Source organism: Musa acuminata, chromosome BXJ3-6, assembly GCF_036884655.1.
Source record: "Musa acuminata AAA Group cultivar baxijiao chromosome BXJ3-6, Cavendish_Baxijiao_AAA, whole genome shotgun sequence".
Lineage (NCBI taxonomy): Eukaryota > Viridiplantae > Streptophyta > Magnoliopsida > Zingiberales > Musaceae > Musa > Musa acuminata.
In genome coordinates, this window is record NC_088354.1 from 349,114 (window position 1) to 373,587 (window position 24,474).

Sequence of the window (24,474 nt, forward strand, 5' to 3'; positions counted from 1 at the left end):
ACATTATCGATCATGTCATATCTATTGTAAGTTCCCAAGATTCGATACAACACGACTCCACCAGAGTCAAAAGATGCATGAAATCATCATCACTCGACTCAATGCACCTCTACGAACATAATAGTCCTATAACTACACTATAAACCCTCTTAGGTAGTTTCCTAAATAGAAAAAAAAATCTCTCACTCTATTGGTTCTTATCACTTTCGACACTTTATCGACATCATTACTCTTAAACTAACCTAAATATGAAGGGATTTCATCGGGCAAACCATCGGTGTAGTTTTGTAGGGTTTGACACCTTTATGATTTGATTGTTTTCAACATCTACAAGAGACAAACATAGAACAAGGTCTTTGAATAATTAGATTTTGACATAATAGCTTAGTGCTAGGAGGACTTTCCCAACATGTCTTAGGAAAATCATGCTAGTCCATATCGAACAAATCCGATTAATCAACAATCCATCTCATTCCCTCTTGGTGTCGTCGTCCTGGCTGAATTATTTCATAGTGGGAGTTGTCCAAATCATACTTTCTTTCATTCAAAAACTTTCTTAGATGACTTATCAAGGCTCAACTCTCTTAGTGACACTAATTATCTCTATATAACCTATTATGCCTATCGTATGTGCTATGGTAAAGTTAGGACTACCTCTAGAAAAAGCTCATCAGAAGTTATTGTCCCCACGACATGCCCTAGAGAAGGACACCGAAGGGCGTAAGAAGTCAATCGTTCAATCGGCCAAACTTTCACCGAAAGTCCATGATCACCTTTTCGAGATGGACCAACATCTTAAGGATAGAAAAAAAGAGAACAAACAAGGAAAGCAACTCGAGCTTGACCCATACATTTGATCTCTTTTCATTAGAAATATTTAGGAGGAGCCTATCCTACTAAAAAAATGTCTCCCTGTGTTAGAGACAAACAATGAGATTTGGGATCCATTAGAGTATATTATAACAGATCAGAACTACCAACTCCCTCATGTGTCAAACTTTCTCGACCATTTGTGGTGGGCAACATGAGAATGGTTTGTCAGGTTACCTCCAGACTCAAATATTTGATTTGACTAGTTGGCCATGTAGTTTGAGTTAAATTTCAACAGTTACAAACTTTTGAAGAAACTGATAACCTCCTTGCTTATGATACAATAAGAGGAGGATGAGACGTTAACCAATTATGCTAAGAGTTTGATGACGAGGTGTGTTTGGTCTCGATCCCAACCCATTCATTTTAATAAATACCCATATTAGTAACTTACCAATATCAAGATTTTTCTTGTTTGTGATTACCAAACTACCAACCACGTACTCAAAGCTTCTCTAGGAAACCAACTAACATGTTATAATTGAATCCTCAATTTTTTGGAAGAGAAAAGTTGAAGGAAAGAAATCGACAAAGAAAGAATTTATATATTAAATGCCTAAGAAACGAAAGGTCAAAAAGAGATCGAAGCCCTCCCTATAGGGAATTCATACCACAAATTATATCATGTACAAAGGTATTTATACATATAAGGGAAAACAGACTATTGTGCTCCCCTCGACCACTTAGGGTACTACCAGTAAGAAGATATCAGTCAAACTATTATAGATTTCATAAAACCATGGTTATTACATGAATGATTATTATGACGTAAAGTAATAAACGAAGAGCTTATTCGAAGGGGATATCTAGATTACTATTTGGCTCAAATTTAAGAGACAATCATCTAAACCATAAAGCCCTATTAAGAGTTAGGCATACGTGATTATAGGTGGTCTTGCCTCTAGGGGAGAAAGTAGCTCAACTTGCAAGACATATGTCGTGTGGCTAACACCTTGTTATAATATCCTAATATTTCCATTGCATATGACTTACATGGCATCATTCTGATCATGTTGTACCTATTGTATGTTACTTGGATTCGGTGCAGCATAACTCCACCAGAGCTAGGAGATATGTGAAACTATTATGATATTAATGCACATCTATAAATGTAATGGTCCTAGAGTCATATTATAAAAGTCTCCCAGTATGATCCCAAAAAGAAAAAAACTCTTGTTCTACTTATGCTTCCAGCTTTATCACTCTCCATACTTCATTGATATATAAACTCTTAAACTAACTTAAGTATCGAAATACTTTGTCATGCTCCTGATATAGTTTTGTATGGCTTAACACATTTGGGATTCGATTGTTATCAACACTGATAAAAGATCGATGCAGACTAAAATATCAATTAACTTCGAGCCAACATCTAAATCAAATAATCATATTTTTGACATAACACATTATAACCGGTCTAAAGAGATAATTGATCAATTTAGAACTATTTTTTGACATAACATATTGTAATAGGTCATGAGAAATAATGGATAAAGGGAAAAACAGAGAGCAGGTACCTAGTTGTTTTTTCAAGTTTGTTTTGAGAATTAAGTCAAACAGAGACATTACTAAGAATTCACTCATTTTTTTAACACATATAGACCTAAATGCAAAAAATAAGTGAACAAAAATTATAATTTATCATCTATTATTTTTTAAATGTATCAAAACATACGTAATTTTCATCAATGGCCACTTAGCTTATAAAAATTATTTTATAAATCTTAAAATATACAACACTTAAGTGTTGATTGATTAAAATTTTCATCCATGACAAAAACATTTCCCATATAGATGAAACATGGTTCTCCAAGAAAAAAAAGAAAAAGAAAAAGAAAAAAAGCTTGGGAGAAACCAGCTTCTAAGAATAAAGACATTTAATACTTCTATGGTGGATTTGACACCAACAAGTTGGACTTGGGGAGTACTGTTACTGACGACGGATCAAGGAAAGGAGATCTACAAGTAGAAATCGATAAGCTAACAAAACAGCTGAAGTAGCCCAACATGGAGAAAGCACAAATTACATCCAAATAAATATATATATCTCATACTTTACATTTTGATTTATAATTTTATTATATATAAATTAGTGGGGGATTGTTATATATAAGAAATTTACTATAAAAAAAAGGAAAAAAGGAATGAGGAGGAACATTCCAAAAAGGTCATAACTCTTCAGAATAATTGAAAAGGGTATTTTGGCATCTTTTTAATGTCTACATAAACTCCTCTATAGTGAAATAGTAAAGTATGAGAAAATTCTAATGCAAACAAAGTATTAAATTCTTTCTTTCTTTTTTATTTTTAATTAAATTCTTATTCTTCTAGTAATCAAGAACTGTAGTCTTGATTATTTTAGGTAATAAGTATTGTGTTTTGAAGATGGAATTTTCCTAAAGCCATTTGCATGGTAGTAGAAAAATTATCTATTTTCTAGGATAGTCTTTTCGAGACGCATTGTCTAATTCTATTTTGTGCAAATTTTACTCTAATCTCTGCTTAAAAATAAAAATAAAAATTCATCTCGAAGTCCAAAAGGTCATATCCTGTTTTACTATCATCTTTTAAAGAAATATAGCACTCCTTATGTAGCATATTTATCTTAAACATCATATTTATATCGACGTGTTATTTATTATATATCAAATTTGTTTGATAGAAAAATAATGATTGTATTACCTAACAATGCCAATATTCCTGAAAATACTTCACCTGTAAAACCTCTTCGATGATTAGATTTCATATCCTATTGGATCCTTACAAAAATTGCATCTGCCAAACATCCAATATGACCTCTCTGTCCATTAAATCTGTATCTTTTTTAATTGGTATCTATTTATGATGGATTAAAAAAAAAAGGAAGCTGGAATAAAAAGTATATGGCACTTATTATGTAATCAACAGAGAATATTTTTATATTTATATTAATATTTTAATATAAATATTCACTACAATTTGACGACGATACCTTACGGTAAGCTGCAACATTGTCCCACCGAAACGGACGAGGCAGTGACGAAGTGGCAGATTCCGCAAACGAAAGGACATGATCTTGCCAACGTCATCATCAAGTCTTTCTATGTATACCTGATCCAGTCCTGGCCGTTCCTCTCGCCCTGGGCGGCGGCCACAAGTAGATCTCATAACCCCCGTCACCCTCTTCCAGCGCGTCTTTTCCTCACCGATCCATTCCGGAACTCACAAGGGTATTTAAACCGCAGCGGAAGGGTTTTGAAGTCCGCCTTCTCGGGTTTCCTTTTCCGGCTCCCTCTTATTTTATCGTTTCCTCCTCGCTCTCTTGTCTTCAACCCCTGCGTTCTCCTCTCCCTCTCCGATCGTTGCGGAGATTGCTCGAATTCTCCTCTGAGTCCTCGCTCCAATCGGCATTCCCAGGGCCGGATTGATTCCCTTGCTGCGGCGATCCGGTGGGACATTGCCTGGCTAGAACGGCTCTTCCCCTGGTTTATTCTCCCTCTTTCTGCTCGTCTTTGCCGGCAACTGTTTCGGTGGTTTGAAAGGTCCGATTCTTCTGATCTACCTTGGCGTGGGAGTCTGGCGATGGATTATGGCCCTACGGATAGCAGCGGTGAGTTGCATTGAGCATGCTTGCGCCGTGATCGTGTGCTTGGGTGTTAGGCGTGAATTGGCCGACGATTCTTGAGGCTTGATGTTTTCTATTCTTCTGGTGAATATGTGCGAGTGGCAGTTGATCAGCTCAAGTAGATTATGAATAGTTTTGCGGTCGGCGTCTCGGGTCAAAAATCTTGTTTTGACTTCTGAATCAGATCTAGGGTTTGGACTCCTGTCCGTTTCTAGTATCGATAAGTAGGAAAGAAGAAACTACGTGCTACTTAAACGTTCTTCTTTCATGACTAGCTTGCTATGCAAATGCGCCTATTGGGAGTCAAACTTGACTAGAAGAAAGAATGAATCTTGTCATAGTTCATTTTGAAGATAAATTCCATAATGCAGAAGCATGAAAACCATGAATTGCATAAGCTACTTGACGAGCAAAGAGGAATTTATTGTTCCTAAGGACAACTACGAAGTGACATTTTAGTGCCTCATGATATTGGAGTTACTTAAGAAGTAAAAGAGGAATATTTTGTTCCTAAAGACAACTGAGAAGTAACATTTTAGTGCTTTGTGTTCCCTTCTTTTTCTGATATAAAGGTTTCTCAATTTTCTTTCCTCTGAAAATTAGGGGCTTCAGACTTATGGTAAATTGAGTTGGGGTGGTCTCCAAAATATTTGGCGTGCAGGAAAAATAATTATTTTGGTGATATCATCTGAATATATATGGATGCTGGCTTTATTCTGCTGGAACTTCTTATATGTAAAGTAGGAAGCTTCTCTTAAGCACCATTTATATATCTGAGATGAGTACATCGTAGGGACTGAACTCAATCTATCAACTGGGTTGTACTTGTATCTGTACTCCTCCTGTAGCTTTTTTTCATCTTTCATCTTATATTTTTTGGTTCATTATTTTAGTGAGTCAAAAAAAAAAAAAAAAGCAGTAGGGGAGGGCTGCACAACCACTTTCAATGCTAACAAATCAAGTGTAAAAATAATTCATTTTCTTCAAACATCTTTCCAAAATCCAAACAATGATTACACAGATATGTTAAAGTGTTGAATTTTGTTGCATTTGGTAGCTTGTGGTGATAGTTTCCTATGTGCTATCATCTGTATTTTGATCTAATTTAGCTTATTTGTCTTCACTGCAGGAACTGATGATGATCTTCCACCGTTTCTTCACAATCGCGGAGGGCCTGTTACTGGTAGTGGAAAAACTACTGCTGCTGCACCTCCATGCTCTAGGATGCAGAATGATATGGAGAGCGTAATACATCAGCTTGAGCAAGAAGCATACTGTTCTGTTCTTCGGGCATTTAAGGCCCAATCAGATGCTATTTCTTGGGTATTCATCAAAACAGAAATAATTACTTCTGTTTTTTTCTATCTTTGGTACTTTAGTCTGAATTGATAAATTTCTTCAGGAGAAGGAAGGTTTAATTACTGAACTGAGGAAAGAACTGAGACTATCCAATGAGGAACATAGAGAATTGTTACGCAGGGTTAACACTGATGATATCATTCACCGAATAAGGTCTGCTTGTGATTGAGATACCATCTTCATTATTCATATATTTGTTAACATATAAAATATCTGTTAAACTTTTTTTATAAAATTCAGGGAGTGGAGGCAGGAAGGTGGAGGACAATCTAATTTAATTAATAATGCTCAAAGTATACATGATCTGGTTCCCAGCCCATCTGGTTCAGCTTCTAAAAAAAGGCAAAAGACATCTAACTCAGCAGCTTCCTTACCGGGTGGCTATCTCCCCAAGCTGCACTCGCAACCAGGTGCTGCTTCCATGCATCCATCAGCGTCAACTGTAAGAAAAGGAAATGTAGCTGGGGCCAAAACCAAGAAGACTAAACCAGTAAATTAAATAATTTAAACATTGTCCTTGTTTGTTAGTTGTAGACATTTTCTTGTTATTCAGCTTATTTGATCTAAGTGCATTTTTGGTCCTTGCAGAATCCTTCTTCTGGTTCAAGTGTCAGGGATCAAATTAAAAACATAGCAACCAAACCTGGTGAAGCTGCAGCAAATGCTTCACTGATTGGACGGAAAATCATGACAAGGTGGCCTGATGATAATAACTTCTATGAAGCTGTTATAATTGACTATAAACCTCGTGAGGTTGCTTCAGTCTGGAGTATTAGGACTTCATTATTTATGTGCCAGTTGCTAGCGTTTGTCTTACTAATTTCAAATTGTTGTCAGGGTTTACATGCTCTTGTGTATGACATCCACACAGACAATGAGACATGGGAATGGGTCAATCTCAATGAGGTAAACTAATTCACCATTTGTTTAGTATAACATTATTTCTTTTCCTGGATTGCTATATCTTTTGCTTCTTTGGAGCTTTGCAACTATTTATTATTAAGGATGCTGATTTCATGGCTTCCTTTTTCTTGCTATCCGTATTGTCCTTTGTTCGTAGTAAAATATTGTCTTGTACAGATTTTGGACTTAAGGTCTGCTTCATTCTTCTCTCTCTGCGTAATTTATGAACTTGATCTTTTCACCGCAGTGGAGTGTGGATAAATTATGTGTATTTTGATCATTGTTTTGAGTAGCTATATTTAGTCTATGAATTACTGAAAATAAAGACATCTTATGGATGCTAAAATGCATTGTTTCATAAGGCTTAGATCCTAAGATTTGCTCTAGGTGAGCCTGATCTGATAGGCTTCATCTAAGACTACTTTCAGATATGTGCTTAATGAGCTTTTTGAAAGGTCAAACACCTAGAAGCAGCTCCCCTTTAGCAACTAGATATTCTTTTTATCTTTGTCTTCATTGTTAATTGTAATATGTAATACAAGAGATCAAATAGAATTTTTATTTTTAAAATATTTCTTATATTTCATTATTTGAGAAAATGGAGCTGCTACCAATAGAGAAAATATTCCTACACCAAAGAGGAATAATAATTAACATAATTGGATTTAAACTTTGAAAACTATTATTCTTTGAGCTAACAAGTGTTTATTTAGATAATAATGATTGATAATCACAACTTTGTTTTATATTTAATGTCCTCTTTAAAATTATTTTTTATGGACTTCTTTTTTCTTAACCTTAATAATGTGTCTGTGCAACACATCGTGCCTAGGCTCCATGAAACCTTGGAGCCTTAGTGCACCTTGAGCTTTTAAGATCTTTTTTGTCAAACATTAGTAGTGAAAGACATGTTACACTATTACCTCAAGTTCAATCTGCTATATGGCTTTGGTTCATATATCTTATTGTTTCTGTTTCTCTATAGTTATTGATTTCATGTTTTGCTTACCACTGTAACTTTCATCTAGAAGAAATAATACAGCTCTGTTATTTTGTTCATATGAAGGCTCTTAAATATTTTAATGCTGGTTCATTTATGTTAATAGTGACAATCTGTTTTCTTATGAAAAATTGTTTCCGTTTAATGCTCATGAAACCATATTTGATAGACTAATTCATTCCTAATTCTTGCTTATTCTCTCTGACTGAGGTAAAAGTCATTTAGAAAACAGAGAAACAAGCTGATGCTGAAGTATGAATATTTTAGTTATTCTAGATGAGGTATCTAAATATCCAATTGATTGAACTATGCTTTTGGAAAATCCAAGTAGTCTGCAGAACAAACTTCAGTATGACTTTTAGATACCTTGGCACAGGCTAAAGCTATTTAGGTGGACCAAGTTGCCCCTGAAAATTTTCAGGAGTGGCCATTTTTCACACACCCGATATGTGGGTCAATGCCTACCTAAACGGCAGATATCCTCGGTATATATTCCATGTTTGAGCAGCTTGATTGCAGAATTTTTATGGTTTTGAAGGTGGGCCCATAGCAGGATATCTTGGCATGGGGTCCATTTTTGAACAGCTCGATTGCACAAATTGTATAATATTTTACATATTTTGACTCATCTGATAACCTCATATCTTGATTTATATTGCATGCCATTGATAAAAAAAGTCAGATTTCTTTTGCTTTATATACAAGTTAACATGTATATATATATATATATATATATATATATATATATATATATATATATATATATATATATATATATATATATATATATATATGTATATATGTATATATGTATATATGTATATATGTATGTATATATATATATATATGTATATATGTATATATATGTATATATATATGTATATATGTATATATATATATGTATATATGTATATATATGTATATATGTATATATGTATACATGTATACATATATATGTATATATATATATATATACATATATTTGTAGCCCTCTCCCAATATTTGGGACCATATGACTTCTTGTTCCTATTGTTGTGAAATATATATTTGTGCAGTTTGAACTAGTTATGGACTAGTCCTTTTGCAGCATCATCTGACAGTTCAATATGTGGTCTATGATTTCATGTTCTTAATGTCGAACATGTGAACCAGTATCACAACAGAATTTTCAATTTAGGACTTCTGTGTTCAAATTGGTGGCAATTGTTTATCAACAATCAATTAGATATAAGCGATGCTAGGATCTGACACTAGCTTGACCACACTAGATCAAACTGATAGTCACAATGAGGTTGAAATTAGATATCTCACCAAATAAGATATAAGGATATAATCATAGTCACAATGAGGTTAAAATTAAATATTGGCCAAAACTGACAGCATTTGACTCCAATCAGGTGTTCTCTTGCTAGCAGAGAACAAAATATTGTCCAAGGCAGGAAATAGAGAGAAAAGAGGGAGAAAAGAAAATAGGCATTCTCTTTCTTGCAGAGAACAAAATATCGTCCAAGGCAGGAAATAGAGGGAAAAGAGGGAGAAAAGACATCACAGAGAGAGAGAGAGAGAGAGAGAGAGAGAATATTAGCCATGATGATTATGCAGTATTTAGAAGCTGATTGGGAAGAAATATTTATGTTTTTTTTCTCCAAGGCAGGGAATAGAGAGAAAAGAGGGAGAAAATAAATCAAGTAGAGAGAAGAGGTAGGATAAGATAAGTAGAGAGGGATTCTGGATGAAGAGATTTCATTAAGAATAGTGTTTCAATTCTATGCCTTAAAAGCTACATGAAATTGCCTATTTATGTACTTTTCTCACCTAATAACACAAATCTGCTTCAGATAGGATTTTACAATACCTGACCAATTTCTTCTTGAGTACTAATTGGAGTAGGGAAAGGAGAGGTGTTAGTTTTCGTTTCCTGATTTTGTTACTGCTCCTGTGTTTCTATCAATATGAGTGTATGTTGTGTTGGGCTTTGTCTGAGTAGATAAAGATTATTCTGGATTGTTAAAATCCTAGTCTGATTAGGACCACTACACCTTATCTAAATATGGTCAAACTTGGTGCTGTGATGGATAAGATACTAACCTGAGCCTCCAGGTGATCTCAGACCTGCTGGCATGGTATGTGGGCCCTCCCTGACCTTCTCATCAATAGGGGCATCCAAGAATACTAAATCTGCAACTGGACCTTTATCTCTATCCCCAAACGGGGTCAAGCTCATTAAGCTCATGCCGGAATGCATCTGATTATACTAGTTTATAGTTGTAAGCTTAAAAGCTTAGCTCAGGGCCTCAGCATGGCAAGGGTGTTTGACTTCTATATCAATTGAGAACATGATAGTATCACCTCATGCACGACTAATCCTAGCGACAAGGGACCTCGATCCAATTGGCCAATGCAGTTCAACGTCTACTTTGACAAGCTTATGCAATGATCGATGATGTGACAACACAAGTATCATTTTGTACACGACTAACCCTCGGTGGCAACAAGCCTTGACTATTAAAATCTATATTATCAATCTAGTAAAAAAGATAACTTTGTACAGTAGTTAACAATATACTATTAACGGTATATTATTTACTGTTAACAGTAGTTAGACGGGGAGAAAAGAACTATTTATTGTTAGTAAGGGGATAAAATTGTCACCGACAATGTGGAAAGTGGGAAGGAGAGGCAGTGATGAGAAGCTGGCAACAGCAGCAGCAGTGAGAAGCTGGCAGCAGCAGCGAAGGATTAGTTTAAGACAGCTGCGACAGCGGCAGAAGTTGCGGACAATAGTAGTGGCAACGACGGAAGCTGCGGATAGTAGTAGCGGTAGGGGCGAAAGTTCCAGAGGGAGTCCATCGGTGGCAGAGGAACCTACGGTCCTCTCCCTCGATAGGTTAAGGAACTGCACACGGAGCGACGGTGAAAGGAAACTATAGGCTCTTGTGAGGCTGTTGGACCCGTTCGTCGACGACAGAGGAAGGCTCGGTCCACTACGTCTGTGGCAGAGGCAACGATAGAAAGCGTTAGTGGTGGAGACAGAAGCAATGCTAGGGTTGGTTCGGGGTCACGCAGGCGTGAAGTGTCGGTTTTGAGGGTAAGTAACTGTGTTAGTTGGTTCAATCGAACCAACTAACTACTGTTGATTCGAACTAGACTTAAAAGTCTGGTTCAGTTGCCTTATTTGAATCGGGCACTTGCCTGGAGTGCCCAACGCTTGGGTTCGGGCGGCACATCATTGAAGCTCGCCGCCTGGTCCACACACGAGGAGCTCGGGCCTCGCCTCACCTCGCCTCGCCCGAGTGCCTAGGCGAGTGCCCGAGCGCCTATTTAAATCACTAACAACTCCAGATTTAGATTAGTGCATGTTATGAGGATACATCTCTTGACTCCACATGACTTTCTAGAGGTCCTCCCTAACCTCACACCATGATTCCTATGACACACCGATTACTATAAACTCCATATAAGAAACTTACCTTCGCCTCCAAAAGAAGGAATTCTTCTCTTTTCCTTCTTAGACAAGGGATCTCGACCTTGTATCACTTGGGCCTATGTTTGGCCGAGTAATTGCTCGGATATCGATTGAACCGAGTAGTGACTTGCTGCACATGACTGAACCGAGTAGTGACTTACTACACATGATTGAACTGAGCTGCGCTGCTCAAGCAACACTACTCGAGCACTGGCTTGGCCAAGCAGCATCACACGGGCCTATATTTGGCCAATAGCTACTCGGATCTTGATTGAACCAAGCAATTGCTCTGATCTCGATTGAACCAATTAGTTATTTGCTGCACATGACTGAACCAAGCTACACTGCTCAAGCAGCATTACTCGAGCATTGGCTTGGTTGAGTAGCATCACTCGGGCCCATGTATGGCCAAGCAGTTACTCGAATCTTGATTGAACCCAGCAGCGACTTGCTGCACATGACTGGCCGAGCAACACTACTTAGGCACTGGGGACTAGATTGACCGAGCAACGTAGCTTAAGCATTGGCTTGGCTAAGCGACACTATTCGAGCCCATGTTTGGCCGAGCAATTGCTCAGACATTTGCATGAACTAAGCAGAGACTGATTGCACATGATTGGTCGAACAACACTACTCGAGCACTAGGGATTGGACTAGCCGAGCAATGTAGCTCGAGCAGTGGCTTAGCCGAGTAACACTACTTGGGCCCATGTTTGCCTGAGCAACTGCTCGGACATTAAACAAACTGAGCAGAGACTGATTGCACATGGCTGGCCGAGCAACACTACTTTGTTGGAAAATCTTGGGGGCGATATCACATGCACAGTGGAAGAACAGAAAACAAATTTTGATGATTTAACAATACTTATATGTGTTGCAAGCTCCTGCTAGATTTTTTTGGCAGATTTGGCAGCTTAATTACAGGTTTCTTAGCACTATGTCCTAGTTGAAATATTTGTTTTTGGCAGATTGCTCCTGAAGATATACGGTGGGTAGATGTGGAGCCTGTTATGTCCAATCCAAGTGGTCGTCATGGAACTGGACCTGGTAAAAAGCAGCTCTCAGGTCTCGGTGGCATCGTTCCATGTACTGGTAAAGGTGGAGGGTCCTCTAAGAACCAATCCAGCAAAAATTACATGTCATCACAGAATTGGACTGGAAAGAAGGGATCTCAAGATATTACAATATTTGATACAAAGATTCTGGTTAAGGATGTATGTGAAGAAATTATTCCATCTTCTGAGCTACAGAGATTGTTTGATTCACTGTATTCTTTGATGGGCAGGTGGAGAGGGTTCTTGATGCAAGTCCTCCAGATCCTGTAGAGATTGAAATGGCAAAGAAAATGCTCAAAGTAATGACACACTCAGAAATTTAGTTGGTTGCTGCTATTTTTAAATTCTTCTCAACTTTTAGGTTCATGTGATTTCTACAGGAGCAGGAACAATCACTGATCGATGCAATTGCAAGGATTGGTGATGTGTCTGATAGTGAAAGTGGTAATACATCTAAGCACATCTTACTTTTAAACAGACAATGCCCTTGCTGTATTGTGTTATGTGAAAAAAATATTACTTGTCTTGGGAATATATGTATATGAAGAAAAATGCATGTTTTCCTATTCATAGGAAATCAATGAAAGATCACCTATATGCACAGTTGTTTTGAGATAATGTGAACACTAGCTGCATCTTTGATGTTGGCTTTGGCTTGTTACACATATTATCTCTTTAGATATATCTTTCTAGCAACACTGCCAATGTTGGTCCCAAGCTCGGATGAAATGGTAGAGGATTGCTTTGGGTCACTAAGAACCAATATAAAACTACATAGATCTCATAAACACATAGGGTTAGGTCGTCACTCTGAAGTAACACGAGGCACCTTCACCAATTAGGTATCCCACAATGCTAACGGTGGGCTAAGACGTCTCTTAGAAGTAGCCTATCACATCGAAGTAGGTGAGGGTTTTATCATTATTTGGACTAATGCGAGTAAAGAAGCTAGTCCAAGAACATAGTATTAGGTTAAGAACACTTTCAAGAAAGCTGCTAAAATTAGTAGACACTATGAGGATAAACATTATTTGCTTACGAGAGATAAGTGGGTAGGAGAAATATCTAGAGAAATTGATGGTACTTGGTTTATAATTTGGTAAATATAGAAATGATATAGAAATCCTTGTACATAAGGATCTTAAGAACAATCTTATAGATGTAAAAAAAATTGGAAATAGAGATATAGTTTTAGAATTTATCTTAGGAAAACAGGCTTTGAATGTTATAAGTGCTTATTCTCATAAAGTTGTATTAGATGATCAAACAAAAAGAAAATTTTAGAAAAACTTAGACGATATCATTCAAGGAATGATTAGGATGGTTTGAATGAAGATGATGGTATGATTTTAGATTTTACATTTCATATGGTCTCATAATTATTAATACTAACTTTAAGAAGTGAGATGAACATTTGACATTTTTCTCATTAGAATGTTAGTTACAATTGTATATAAGAATTGTGAAGTTATATATAGGTTGATGGTATTATGTATTTGTTGTAAAAAATGGAAGAAGAAAAAGATATTAAAAAAATTTACTAGGATTAAATGGTAGAATTTTAAAAATAATAATGCAAGGATTTTTAAGAATTGGATGGAAATGAAGATCGTTTGAAACTTAAACAGGATAATATTAATATTATTTGGACTACGTTGGCTAATAAGATTAGAAGTTTAACGAAGGATATTTTCTTAATGGTGCAAGGAAATCATAAATTAATTAATCATGCTTAAAGATTGATAAATTTATAAAAAATGAGGAGAAATTCAAAAGAAACATAGAATCTTAAAAGGTGTTAAAAAAGTTGTTAGAATGACAAGTTAGATACTAAGGATTAGAAAAGAATATTTATCGAATTGGTAGAGATAGGAAAAGCAAGTGCAAGGATTTACGTAATGCTATATGTTTTAAAGATGAAAACAAAAAATTATTATTAATGATAACAAAATTGATAACGAAATTAAGGAAAGATGAAAAATTATTTTTATAAATTATTTAATGAATGTTCCACTTATGACTTAAATAATAGTGAGTAATCATATTTGTTCGCAAAATTCAAACTAGTGAGGTAAACGAAGTTAAAAAAAAGATGAAAATAGATAAGAGTGTGGATCTAAGTAAGGTTTGAAAATTCTAGGTTTTAAGAAGATGCTTAATGAATAGAGGAAGAGCATTTTAGTGTCAATTTATAATTGTGAGTTACATACAAAATTATTCTATATATAGAGAAATTATGAGGCATACTATAAAAATGTGGAGCCATACTATGAAACTGTGAGAACAAATTATTGAAAGTGGTATAAGATTTGGAATAAATATCTTTGAAGATCAATTTAGTTTTATGCTTGGAAAATCAACAATATAAGTTATTTATTAAGAAAATTAATATAAAAATATAGAGAGAAAAAGAAATATTTATATATAGTTTTTATTGATCAGAAAAGACTCGTGATAGACTTTGTAAAGATTTATTTCGATGAGTTTTGGAAACAAAGATATATCCACTAATTATATTTATATTATAGATGATATGTTTGATAATGTAGCCACTAATATTAGAACTATAGGAAGTTTAGTGAATTTCTTTTTTGTATAGAACTATAGGGAGTTTGCCTCGTGAATATCTTAATAGTATAGAACTATAGGGAGTTTGTCTAGTGAGTATCTTATTAGTAGAGAACTATTATCAACGATCCGTGTTAAGTCTCTAACTTTTTACATTATAATATTGATTATAATGGATGAATTTACTAATCATTTACTACGTTACTAGTTGATAATATTGACTTAGTTGATGAGAGTTTAAATGAAATTAATTCGGCACTAGAGTTGTGTAGACAATCCTTAAAAACTAAAGTTTTTAAATTAAATAAGGGCAAGACTAAATATATAAGATGTAATCTCAATAATACAAGGAATATATATGATGGATGGATTAGAAGTTTCATTAAGTAAAAGTTTTAGATATCTTGAATTAATTATTTAATAAAATAGATGTTATTCATAGAGTAAAAATAGGATAATTAAAATAATAAGAGACATTAGGACTTTTGTGTGATAATTGGGTATCTTTAAGATCGAAAGAAAAAATTTATAAGATGTGATAATTAGATAAGTTATAGATCAATAGTTAGAAGAGGTAAAATAATTACTGTTAAATGGTACAAGGTATGAGAAGAGGTATATGAATACTTAAAAAGACGTTAATAGGAACTATAAGTAAAGATTTCAATACTCTTAACTAATTTATGACTTTTTATAATATTCAATCGTGACAAAAGATTCATGTAGTCAACTCCAAATAGGTTGGGCTTACGACTTTGTTGACCTTGTTAAGAAGATAAAGGAAGACCTAAAAAAACTTTAATGAGAGACTATAAATAAAGATTTAAATTCTTAACTAAGATATAAATCTTTAATGATCTTCAATGGCTGCAAAAGATTAGTCAGCCCCAAATAGCTGAGACTTTGACTTTTTTGTTGTTGTTGTTGCATATATCTTTCTATTACATGGATTGTTAAGGTGTTTATTTCTCATTGAGATGCTTCATTTAGCATAGCATGCGCCGCACCAGTTACTGCTGCTAATTAAAACTTGATGCTTATCCAACTTCTCATGACAGCTTATTCATTTTAACTCGCCAGCATGTTTTGGATAAAAGGAATTTTCATTATGATACTTGATTGTAACCCAAATTTTATGCATGAAGCAGAGGGAGAGGAGCCGTTGTCGCAGAGACTATGCAAAGAGCGAGGCAGGGCATGGGGTGAGGGGCAGCATGGTAGGAAGCAGCAAGCACTTCTTTTTCAGGACCCTGAAGGTTCAAGATGGTGATCATATAGCTGGTGACGGCGATGGCACCACAACCGGCTATTGAGGAGGAGACGATGACAACTGCAACGATCATTCTACCCGGAGGAAACCAAACATTACCAGTAGCATGTGACAATGTGCACGGCAAAAGCCATGCCAAGAAAATTTATGGAGACGCAGTCTTGTGTGATCTCCCATTTGATCCGAAGGGAATAAAGAAGTGCATCACCGGCTTATTCTTTTACGGGAACTTTGTTTCTAACCATCTCCACCATTTTTGAGTGGATGCATCAGCCAATTGAAGCAAACAGTGAGAGTAAAGAATGTAATGGCTGCGATGATTCAAGATTCTTTTATTGGAACTCATAATCCCGTATTTTTCTACAGTGTTCGGCAAGTTTAATTTTCTGCATTGGCTAATCAGTTGGAAGAATTCTGAGAAATTACTTTCCCATGGCATTGAGTATCGATCTGTTCATTGCTTGAATCTGAATTGTTCTCTCTTATATTTTTTAATATAATCTATATATTTATATTCTTACCATTTTTTCACATTGGTAAATGACTGCAATCCGTGAAATTTAAATTAATCAGAGATAGATATTTTTTATAAGTATAATTCGGACAAGCTTTAAAGGCAAGATTGTGTTCTTTTATCAATATTATTCTGTCTAAGAAATTATGTTATTTATTTCCATGTCGAGGCCTTGGTTTGATTTCTCTCTGGTGATTTCTTAATCCTAGCACCATTTTATTTAAATTATTATTCTTTTGTACAAATAGTAAATGGTGAAAATAAAATTCGATCTCATTAGATCAATATTTTAGATTAAATTATTGGATAATGTTTTAAATTCTTAATATCTTATAAGTGGATCAGATTTAGATCAATATATTTTTTTTTTGGGTTATTTTAAGAAAAAAAAAGTATTTTAGGTATTTTTCAATCGATAATTTTTTTTTCAAACAGTATTTCTAATTTAAAAAATCAAAATACCCCTCTAAATATTACTATGTTATCATTTGACAGTTGGCATAAAGAATGACCAAAGTCCTCAAAAAAAAAAAGAAGAAAATATATGATTTCTCTCGAAATTGTAAAGCTTATGTGCCAACTTGTTTTGCATCCAAAGGGATGGATAAAAGAGAACCTATAGTAAAATATCTCTACTGTCTCTTTGACTGGAGTCGTTCAAAACCATGGAACAATGGTATAATTAATTACAATCTGTGCATCAAAGCGGACCCAAAGAGGTCTAAAGTTATACGGTGAGGCCTTCTTTAATCCTTCCAAAAGCGCTCGACTCTCAGCCATGCCATGGCAGCATCAGAGGCTTGACATGGTGCACAACCAGCAGAAGTGCACCTCTCCCTTCATATTCTCGATCACATTGCCAGTACTTGTCGTACTATCAGCCGACTTAAATGAGCCATCGCATTCAAGTACGACATCAAAATTAAAACAGCCAGCTAAGCTAACATCGAGACTGACTATTGGAAGGTCGTGCTAAGTCCCTCATCTTTATCGTCCTCACATTCAAGTACGAAATCAAAATTAAAGCAGCTACCATCAAAACTGTTCACAGGTCTTGCAAGAGTTCCCATAAGTTTCTCCCCATTTAACGCTAATCTACTGTATATTATACATGAACAAAAACATCAATTGAAAAAGGATAAAGAGTGATCATTTAGTAAACAATATGTGAACCTAAAAGAATACCAAGTAATATTTTGCAATATCTCTCGACAGGGATGCCTTGCAATATCCTCTTCCTTTCCAAAGATTGATGGAGGAGATCCACATGGGTATCTCATCATGGTGTTTCCACCATTCCCCCACGAGTTGCATGAGGCGCAGACACGTTTTTCTTATCAGGAAAAGAATAACATAGAACAGAAGTCGGCCTTAGAAGAACCAAAACGTGAAGAGAGGGGCTAAACACGGGTTATTGTTTTTACTCTATAACACATTTAAGTTTGGAGTAGGTGTTGTCACATAGTGCTACCTAACATTTTTATGCGTTTACGAACCAATGTTATTTCAGATCGATTAGAATTCAAAATGTCAAGTCCAATCCGTCACATTGACAGGGGCTTAAGAGAAGAATATACTTTGGATTATTTCTTATTCCAAAAATATTTATTCTTACCATTTTATAAATGAACTTTTTATTCGTAATTTAAAATCTTATTTTTAATCATCGCATAAAATCTTGCAACGTGAAGCGACTCACCTTTGCTCCCCATGGCTGTTAGGAGTATGTCCCCAAAGAATATATAAAAAAGTAAAATATTTATTTTTTATAAAATATATATTGAATATCAAAGAGAGAGACAATTAAGTACTCATAAGAGATTTAAGCTTTGTATGAGAGGGTGTATAAGGGATTATTCTTGAAAAAGGATAACTAAAGGTTTTGTTATTTTTTAATATAATAAAAATTTTAATGTTTTCTATATACTCGACATAGATAGGAAAACTATGTTATATTTTAAGTTGATTTTTATGGTATATTCATTATTTATTGATCTTTGAATTTATTTTAATTTATGAGTTTTTTTTCTTCTCCCTCCTCAACATTTACGATATGAGATTAAACTAGGTATTGAATAAGAGAAAAAAACCTTAAAAAGTTAGAGTTTAATGTTTGATATAATTATTTTTTAAATACATAAAAGAAAGTTTTTTTTAATATATATTTGAGAGGATATAAATTTTCGACTTGAGCCTGAATTTACTCAAAAGAAATTATAACTAGATATAATTTATTTTTACACGTGAACAAATATTTTTTTTTTCCTTGTAACTATGTGTAAAAAGTATTGAACTACCTAAACTTTGCCTCAACTATTTTCTGAGTTTATATTTTATTATTAATTACCTGACTTTTTTCCTTTGATAATAAGGTCTTCTGATCCCCAACATAATTTCCTCCGCTTCAACTTTTCATCAGCACCCACACCCACCATCTCCAACTAAATGTTCTCATCATTTCTCATCTCATCCAACCTCACATCTATTAGATTCAAATAAAATTGTCCAATAACTTAATGAAATCCAACCAGGTGTAATATATATATATATATATATATATATATATATATATATATATATATATATATATATATATATATATATATATATATATATATATATATATATATATATATATATATATATATATATATATTACGTAGCCGCCCTGACGATATTTTGGATATCCATTCGTGAAGTAGATGGGACAACATCTTTAGCTTGTCGTGGCGAAAGAAAAGACTCCAATTGTATTTTCTAATCAGTGATAGGATCATATCATCTTGTGAAATGATATTAGAGTCAAACTGCTTTATATTTTGTCCAAGTGATATGTGGCCTGTCATAGTGTTTTTTTTTGTTTTGTGTTTTGTTTTGCATTCCATGAACTGCTGCTCAAATCAATAACTCTCAGATAAGGACAGAAGTTAGAAAGAAGCTATTTTAGCCAAAAAAAACAAAAGAAAGACAAAAGTATAGAATAAACATAGAGAATTAAAGGTAATAAAGATTTTTTAGCATAAGAAAATAAATCTGATTTAATGAAAGAGGAGATCTTTTAAAGGAGAAATAGTTTAATAATAACTTTTTCTTGATTTAATTGTGATATATTGGACGACTTGCTAACTTGTTATAGATCCATGTGATACATTGGATTTTGCTATCGTATATGGTGATGGGTGGTTTGACATCCATGTCAAGTAGAGAGCGATCCCTTTCATAGCTCTTTTTCTTGACTTAGTTTGGTGGCCTTTCTCCTTCGTCGGCAGAGTAAAGAGACTTTCTTTCCCGTCCCATCCATCACTACGTCTTTCCCCATTTGATCTCTATTTCCATTTTTCATGTTTCTTTTTCTCTCTCTCTCTCTCTCTCTCTCCTTCTTTCCCATTACATTACTAGAAAATGATGCGATTAAATTTATTGAGCATTTTAAATAATACAAAAGTTATAGATAATTTTTTTATTATTAATATTTATTTTTTTAATTATTGAGCATTGTAAAAAAAAAAAAAATCATCCATGATCCCTTTTTACGTTGAAGCACCCATACTACAATAATAATAATAATAATAATAATAATAATAATAATAATAATAATAATAATAATAATAATACTAATAATAATAATATAATTATAAGTCACAATTATATGAGATCGTTTATATGTATCTTTTATCATCATTAGAATTTACAAAAAAAATATATATTTGGTTAAGTTTAAAATATTTAAATAATTATTTATAATTTTTATTAAGATTTTTTTCAAGTCATTTAGACAAGTCCTTTGATGCAATGCACTGTTTTTTTGGATTTTAGGCAAAAATAATACATCACATATTATAAAATATTTTCTCTAGCTCAAATTTTTACCAAGTGTTTTGAACTAATTTAAAAGCTCAAATGTTAAAAAATATTATATGAATCCATAACATTGCTATGAAAATTGGAAAAAGATGGCCAAAAAAAAGAAAATGGCACATAGTTCACAAGTTAAATAAATTATAAAAAAATCATAAAAAATTCACAAAAAAATATAAAAAAACCAATGGCATATGTCTATCTGAGTCGAATGCAAATATTTTCTAAAACTTTTAGGTCATTTAAAGTAACCCTTCAATACGATGCATTAATTTTTAATTTTGAAAAAATAGTGCATCGCATATTAGGAAATATTTTCCATAGCCCAAATTTTTAATTATCAACGATCATTACTAAGGACCACTTGTTTTGATAAAATAAAATACATGCAAAAACATATAACATATATATTTGATAAAAGCCCATCACTAATTTCTCATCATCACTTAATGCAAATTTATCATCAACCTTTCTAAATCCTTAGGGTTATCCTTCAAATAAAAAAATACCTATGTGCAAGATACTCGGTGAATCCAAATGTCTTCATATAAGTGTCAATTAAGAAGTGATAAAAATGATCTACCAAGCTGTCCTAAAACTATTCAATCAAACCAGATTCATTAGTACCAACAAATGGAACTACAAAGATGATATTTAAAAATTATCAATGATAATTAAGTAGACATTAAATAAAAAATTATATAAATAAAAACAAACCTATGCTTAAATCAACATTCTTGCAACTCACTTTAGTTATTCTACGCGTATAACAAGCATTTGACGATAGGATTATTTTCTGTTTAAAGCCAAAAGGGGTTAGAGTTAATAATTTAAAGAAAAATTATCTAAGTAGAAAAAGCAAGGAGAAAATAAAAAATGCTACACTATTTAGATGCTAAAAAAATCTATTAAAATATCAAAATAATTCTCTAAAATAAAGAAACTAATAATATATGTACATAAGTGTCGTGTCATATTCAAAGTTTTCTTAAAAATTTAAGATTATTTTAAATAGTGCATCTGTGCGATGCACTATTTTTTATTTTTCCTCAAAAATAGTACATCACCTATGAGGAAATTTTTTTAGACCAAATTATATACATATATTTATATATATTGTTGACCTGTTTAGGAGCTAAAATGTGAAAAAAATATTGCATTGATGCATTATAATTTATTAGAAATATAAAAAAAGATAATAGAAAAATGACACACTATTCAAATGCTAAAACATTTATAGAAAATACCAAAAAATTATATCAAAAGGAAAACTAGTAACATTACATCAATAAGTGTCATATTCAAAGATTTATTAAAAATTTGAGATCAACCATATTACCCTTCTTATGATAGCGACGAAATAGAAGTTCAAACAAATTGGTTTCACTAGCCACAAAACTTGATGCTACCGGGTGGCGGAAATTGAACTAAACACAACGCACGCAGTCAACGATACTTGGAGTCTGTAGAATACATTATGACAACGACGATAGAAGGTCATACAATACAGTTTGCGTTAATTGATAAATATAAAATAAGCATGTACAGATAAAAATATTAATTCAAGCTAAACTAATTTTTTATCTGATTTTATTCTATGTAAACCCAAGTAATTTTTTAAGATTAATTTTATCTTTTTAAAATGCAAGTGTGTGTCATTTGGGGTTTTTTTTCAAAGGATGATCTATAGAAAAAAAAAAAAAGTTAGAAGTTTTTTTTTTTCTTCAAAAATTCATCCAATAAATTTTATGACATTATACTCATAAATAAATTATGTAGTTTTCCATTTCAACATACGAAGTTAATTTTCATATTGACAACGTAACTTGGGTAGCAGTCTTCCACATGTGCTTCGTGAGAACCTCGTTGGTCAAACCTCCAGCGATAACGCACGAACCACGTGTCTTACCGGTCAACACACGCGCTTCTCCCTTCTTCTTTATACCAAGTTGCATCGCTACGCTGCAAGAAGAGGAGGAGGGGATTTGGGCGGACGCATGACGGAAATGAAACGGACAGAGGAGAAGCGCCCCCTCCGGCGCTCACCCACCGAGAAGCCCCCCTTCACCCTGAGCCAGATCAAGAAGGCCATTCCCCCTCACTGCTTCGACCGCTCCCTGCTCCGCTCCTTTTCCTACGTCGTCCTCGACCTGCTCTTCGCAGCACTCTTTCTCTACTTCGCAGTGGCAATCATCCCAAAGCTTCCGCCCGGACTCGTCCTCGCTGCCTGGCCACTCTACTGGATCCTGCAGGGCTGCGTCCTCACCGGCGTGTGGGTCATTGCCCACGAGTGCGGCCACCACGCCTTCTCCGACAACTCCCTACTCGACGACGTGGTCGGCCTCGTCCTCCACTCCGTCCTCCTCGTTCCCTACTTCTCCTGGAAGTACAGCCACCGCCGGCACCACTCCAACACCGGCTCCATCGACCGCGACGAGGTCTTCGTCCCCAAGCCCAAGTCCGCCGTCCCATGGTTCACCAAGTACCTCAACAACCCGCCCGGCCGCGTCCTCACCCTAGCCATCACCCTCACCCTCGGCTGGCCTCTGTACCTCGCCTTCAACGTCTCTGGCCGTCCTTACCCCCGCTTCGCCTGCCACTTCGACCCCTACGGGCCTATCTTCTCGGACCGGGAGCGATCCCAGGTCGTCATCTCCGACGCCGGTCTGATGGCGGTATCGTACGTCCTCTACCGCATCGCCGCCGGCTACGGCTTCTGGTGGCTGGTCCGGGTGTACGGCGTGCCGCTTCTGATCGTGAACGGGTGGTTAGTCCTCATTACCTACCTGCAGCACACGCACCCGTCGCTGCCCCACTACGACTCCGGCGAGTGGGACTGGATGCGGGGGGCGCTGGCGACGGTGGACAGGGACTACGGGCTGCTGAACAAGGTGTTCCACAATATCACCGACACCCACGTCGCCCACCACCTCTTCTCGACGATGCCACACTACCACGCCATGGAGGCGACGCAGGCCATCAAGCCGGTGCTGGGGGAGTACTACCAGTTCGACGGCACGCCGCTGCTGAAGGCCATGTGGAGGGAGGCGCAGGAGTGCATCTACGTGGAGCCAGACGAGGGGAGCAGGAAGAAGGGGGTCTTTTGGTATCGAAACAAGCTGTAGATGATGGCGGCACCGTCGCTTGTGTGCCGTCGGGTGCATCGTTCTTTTCGTGTAGGATTTGTCCTTGCCACGTTGAAAAGATCTAAGAGAAAGGTAAGAACTACAAGCAACCGTAATACTAAATCTTGCCGTCTTCGTTGTCATCATTCGGCCAGCGTACCACTCAATTGTGAAATCAAAGAGGAAAACAGAGAAAGAAGCTTGTTAAATAAATAAAATAAATTAATTCGGAGAGATTTTAGATAAAAGATAATATTAAGAATATAGTAAAGTTGAAGAATACATCAATTATATTTATATATATATATATATATATATATAATATCACTATTTCAGATATCAAGTGGTAAACATAAAATGATCAAAATGAAGTACTATATAAGTGATAGATATCTTCACAAACACCTTAAATTTGCAAGTATACACAAGAAGTTGACTTGGAATTCTAAGAAAAAAATTAAATTAGAAACATATGTTGATTAAGAATTTAATTTTGTTATCCCACTTTACATTCATTTGACTAGCATTAGGAAGTGTCAAATTTTCTTGAATAAAAAAGTATTAAACCATATATGGGGCAAACCCGACAAAACTCATTTAATACTTAAAAAGTTTTAATTATGAAGTGTTGGTTGAGTGTCGAATCCCTCGACACGAAACATTCTAGAACTTGAGAATCTAAATCAAATGAGGAACACAACGAAAAATGAATAATATAGTGAGATTGTCGGAACATTATACTTAAAATTATATATTAATGTTTGGAATGATTGCTGAACAATGTAACTCTTAGAGGAACAACACCTTGGCTAGTCATGTGATGTGGAGTTATCCACTATAGAGCATTGGGTGTTTATTATATAATGTGGAGTTTTTGACCAA

The 24,474-nt window shown here is 34.9% G+C and overlaps 2 protein-coding genes across 3 annotated transcripts; both read left to right on the top strand.

The window, feature by feature from the left end:
- The first annotated feature begins 4,013 nt into the window (after nt 1-4,013).
- On the top strand, nt 4,014-16,460 carry LOC135640158 (protein EMSY-LIKE 3-like). 2 transcript variants are annotated; one of them, XM_065154339.1, is made up of 10 exons: nt 4,014-4,459; nt 5,604-5,797; nt 5,877-5,986; nt 6,074-6,323; nt 6,422-6,586; nt 6,671-6,739; nt 12,171-12,416; nt 12,488-12,556; nt 12,638-12,701; nt 15,971-16,460. In XM_065154339.1, exons 1-10 carry the CDS (start codon nt 4,432-4,434, stop codon nt 16,093-16,095), a joined length of 1,320 nt encoding a protein of 439 aa, XP_065010411.1. In that variant the 5' UTR covers nt 4,014-4,431; the 3' UTR covers nt 16,096-16,460. The 2 variants fall into 2 exon arrangements, with proteins under 2 accessions (XP_065010411.1, XP_065010412.1); XM_065154340.1 differs by having other exon boundaries at nt 4,015-4,459; nt 15,974-16,460.
- Nucleotides 16,461-22,441: 5,981 nt separating this feature from the next.
- LOC135640007 (delta(12)-acyl-lipid-desaturase-like) lies at nt 22,442-23,738 on the top strand. Its single transcript, XM_065154081.1, has one exon. The coding sequence runs from the start codon at nt 22,465-22,467 to the stop codon at nt 23,590-23,592; it is 1,128 nt and encodes a 375-aa protein (XP_065010153.1). The 5' UTR covers nt 22,442-22,464; the 3' UTR covers nt 23,593-23,738.
- The last annotated feature ends 736 nt before the right edge of the window (nt 23,739-24,474 follow it).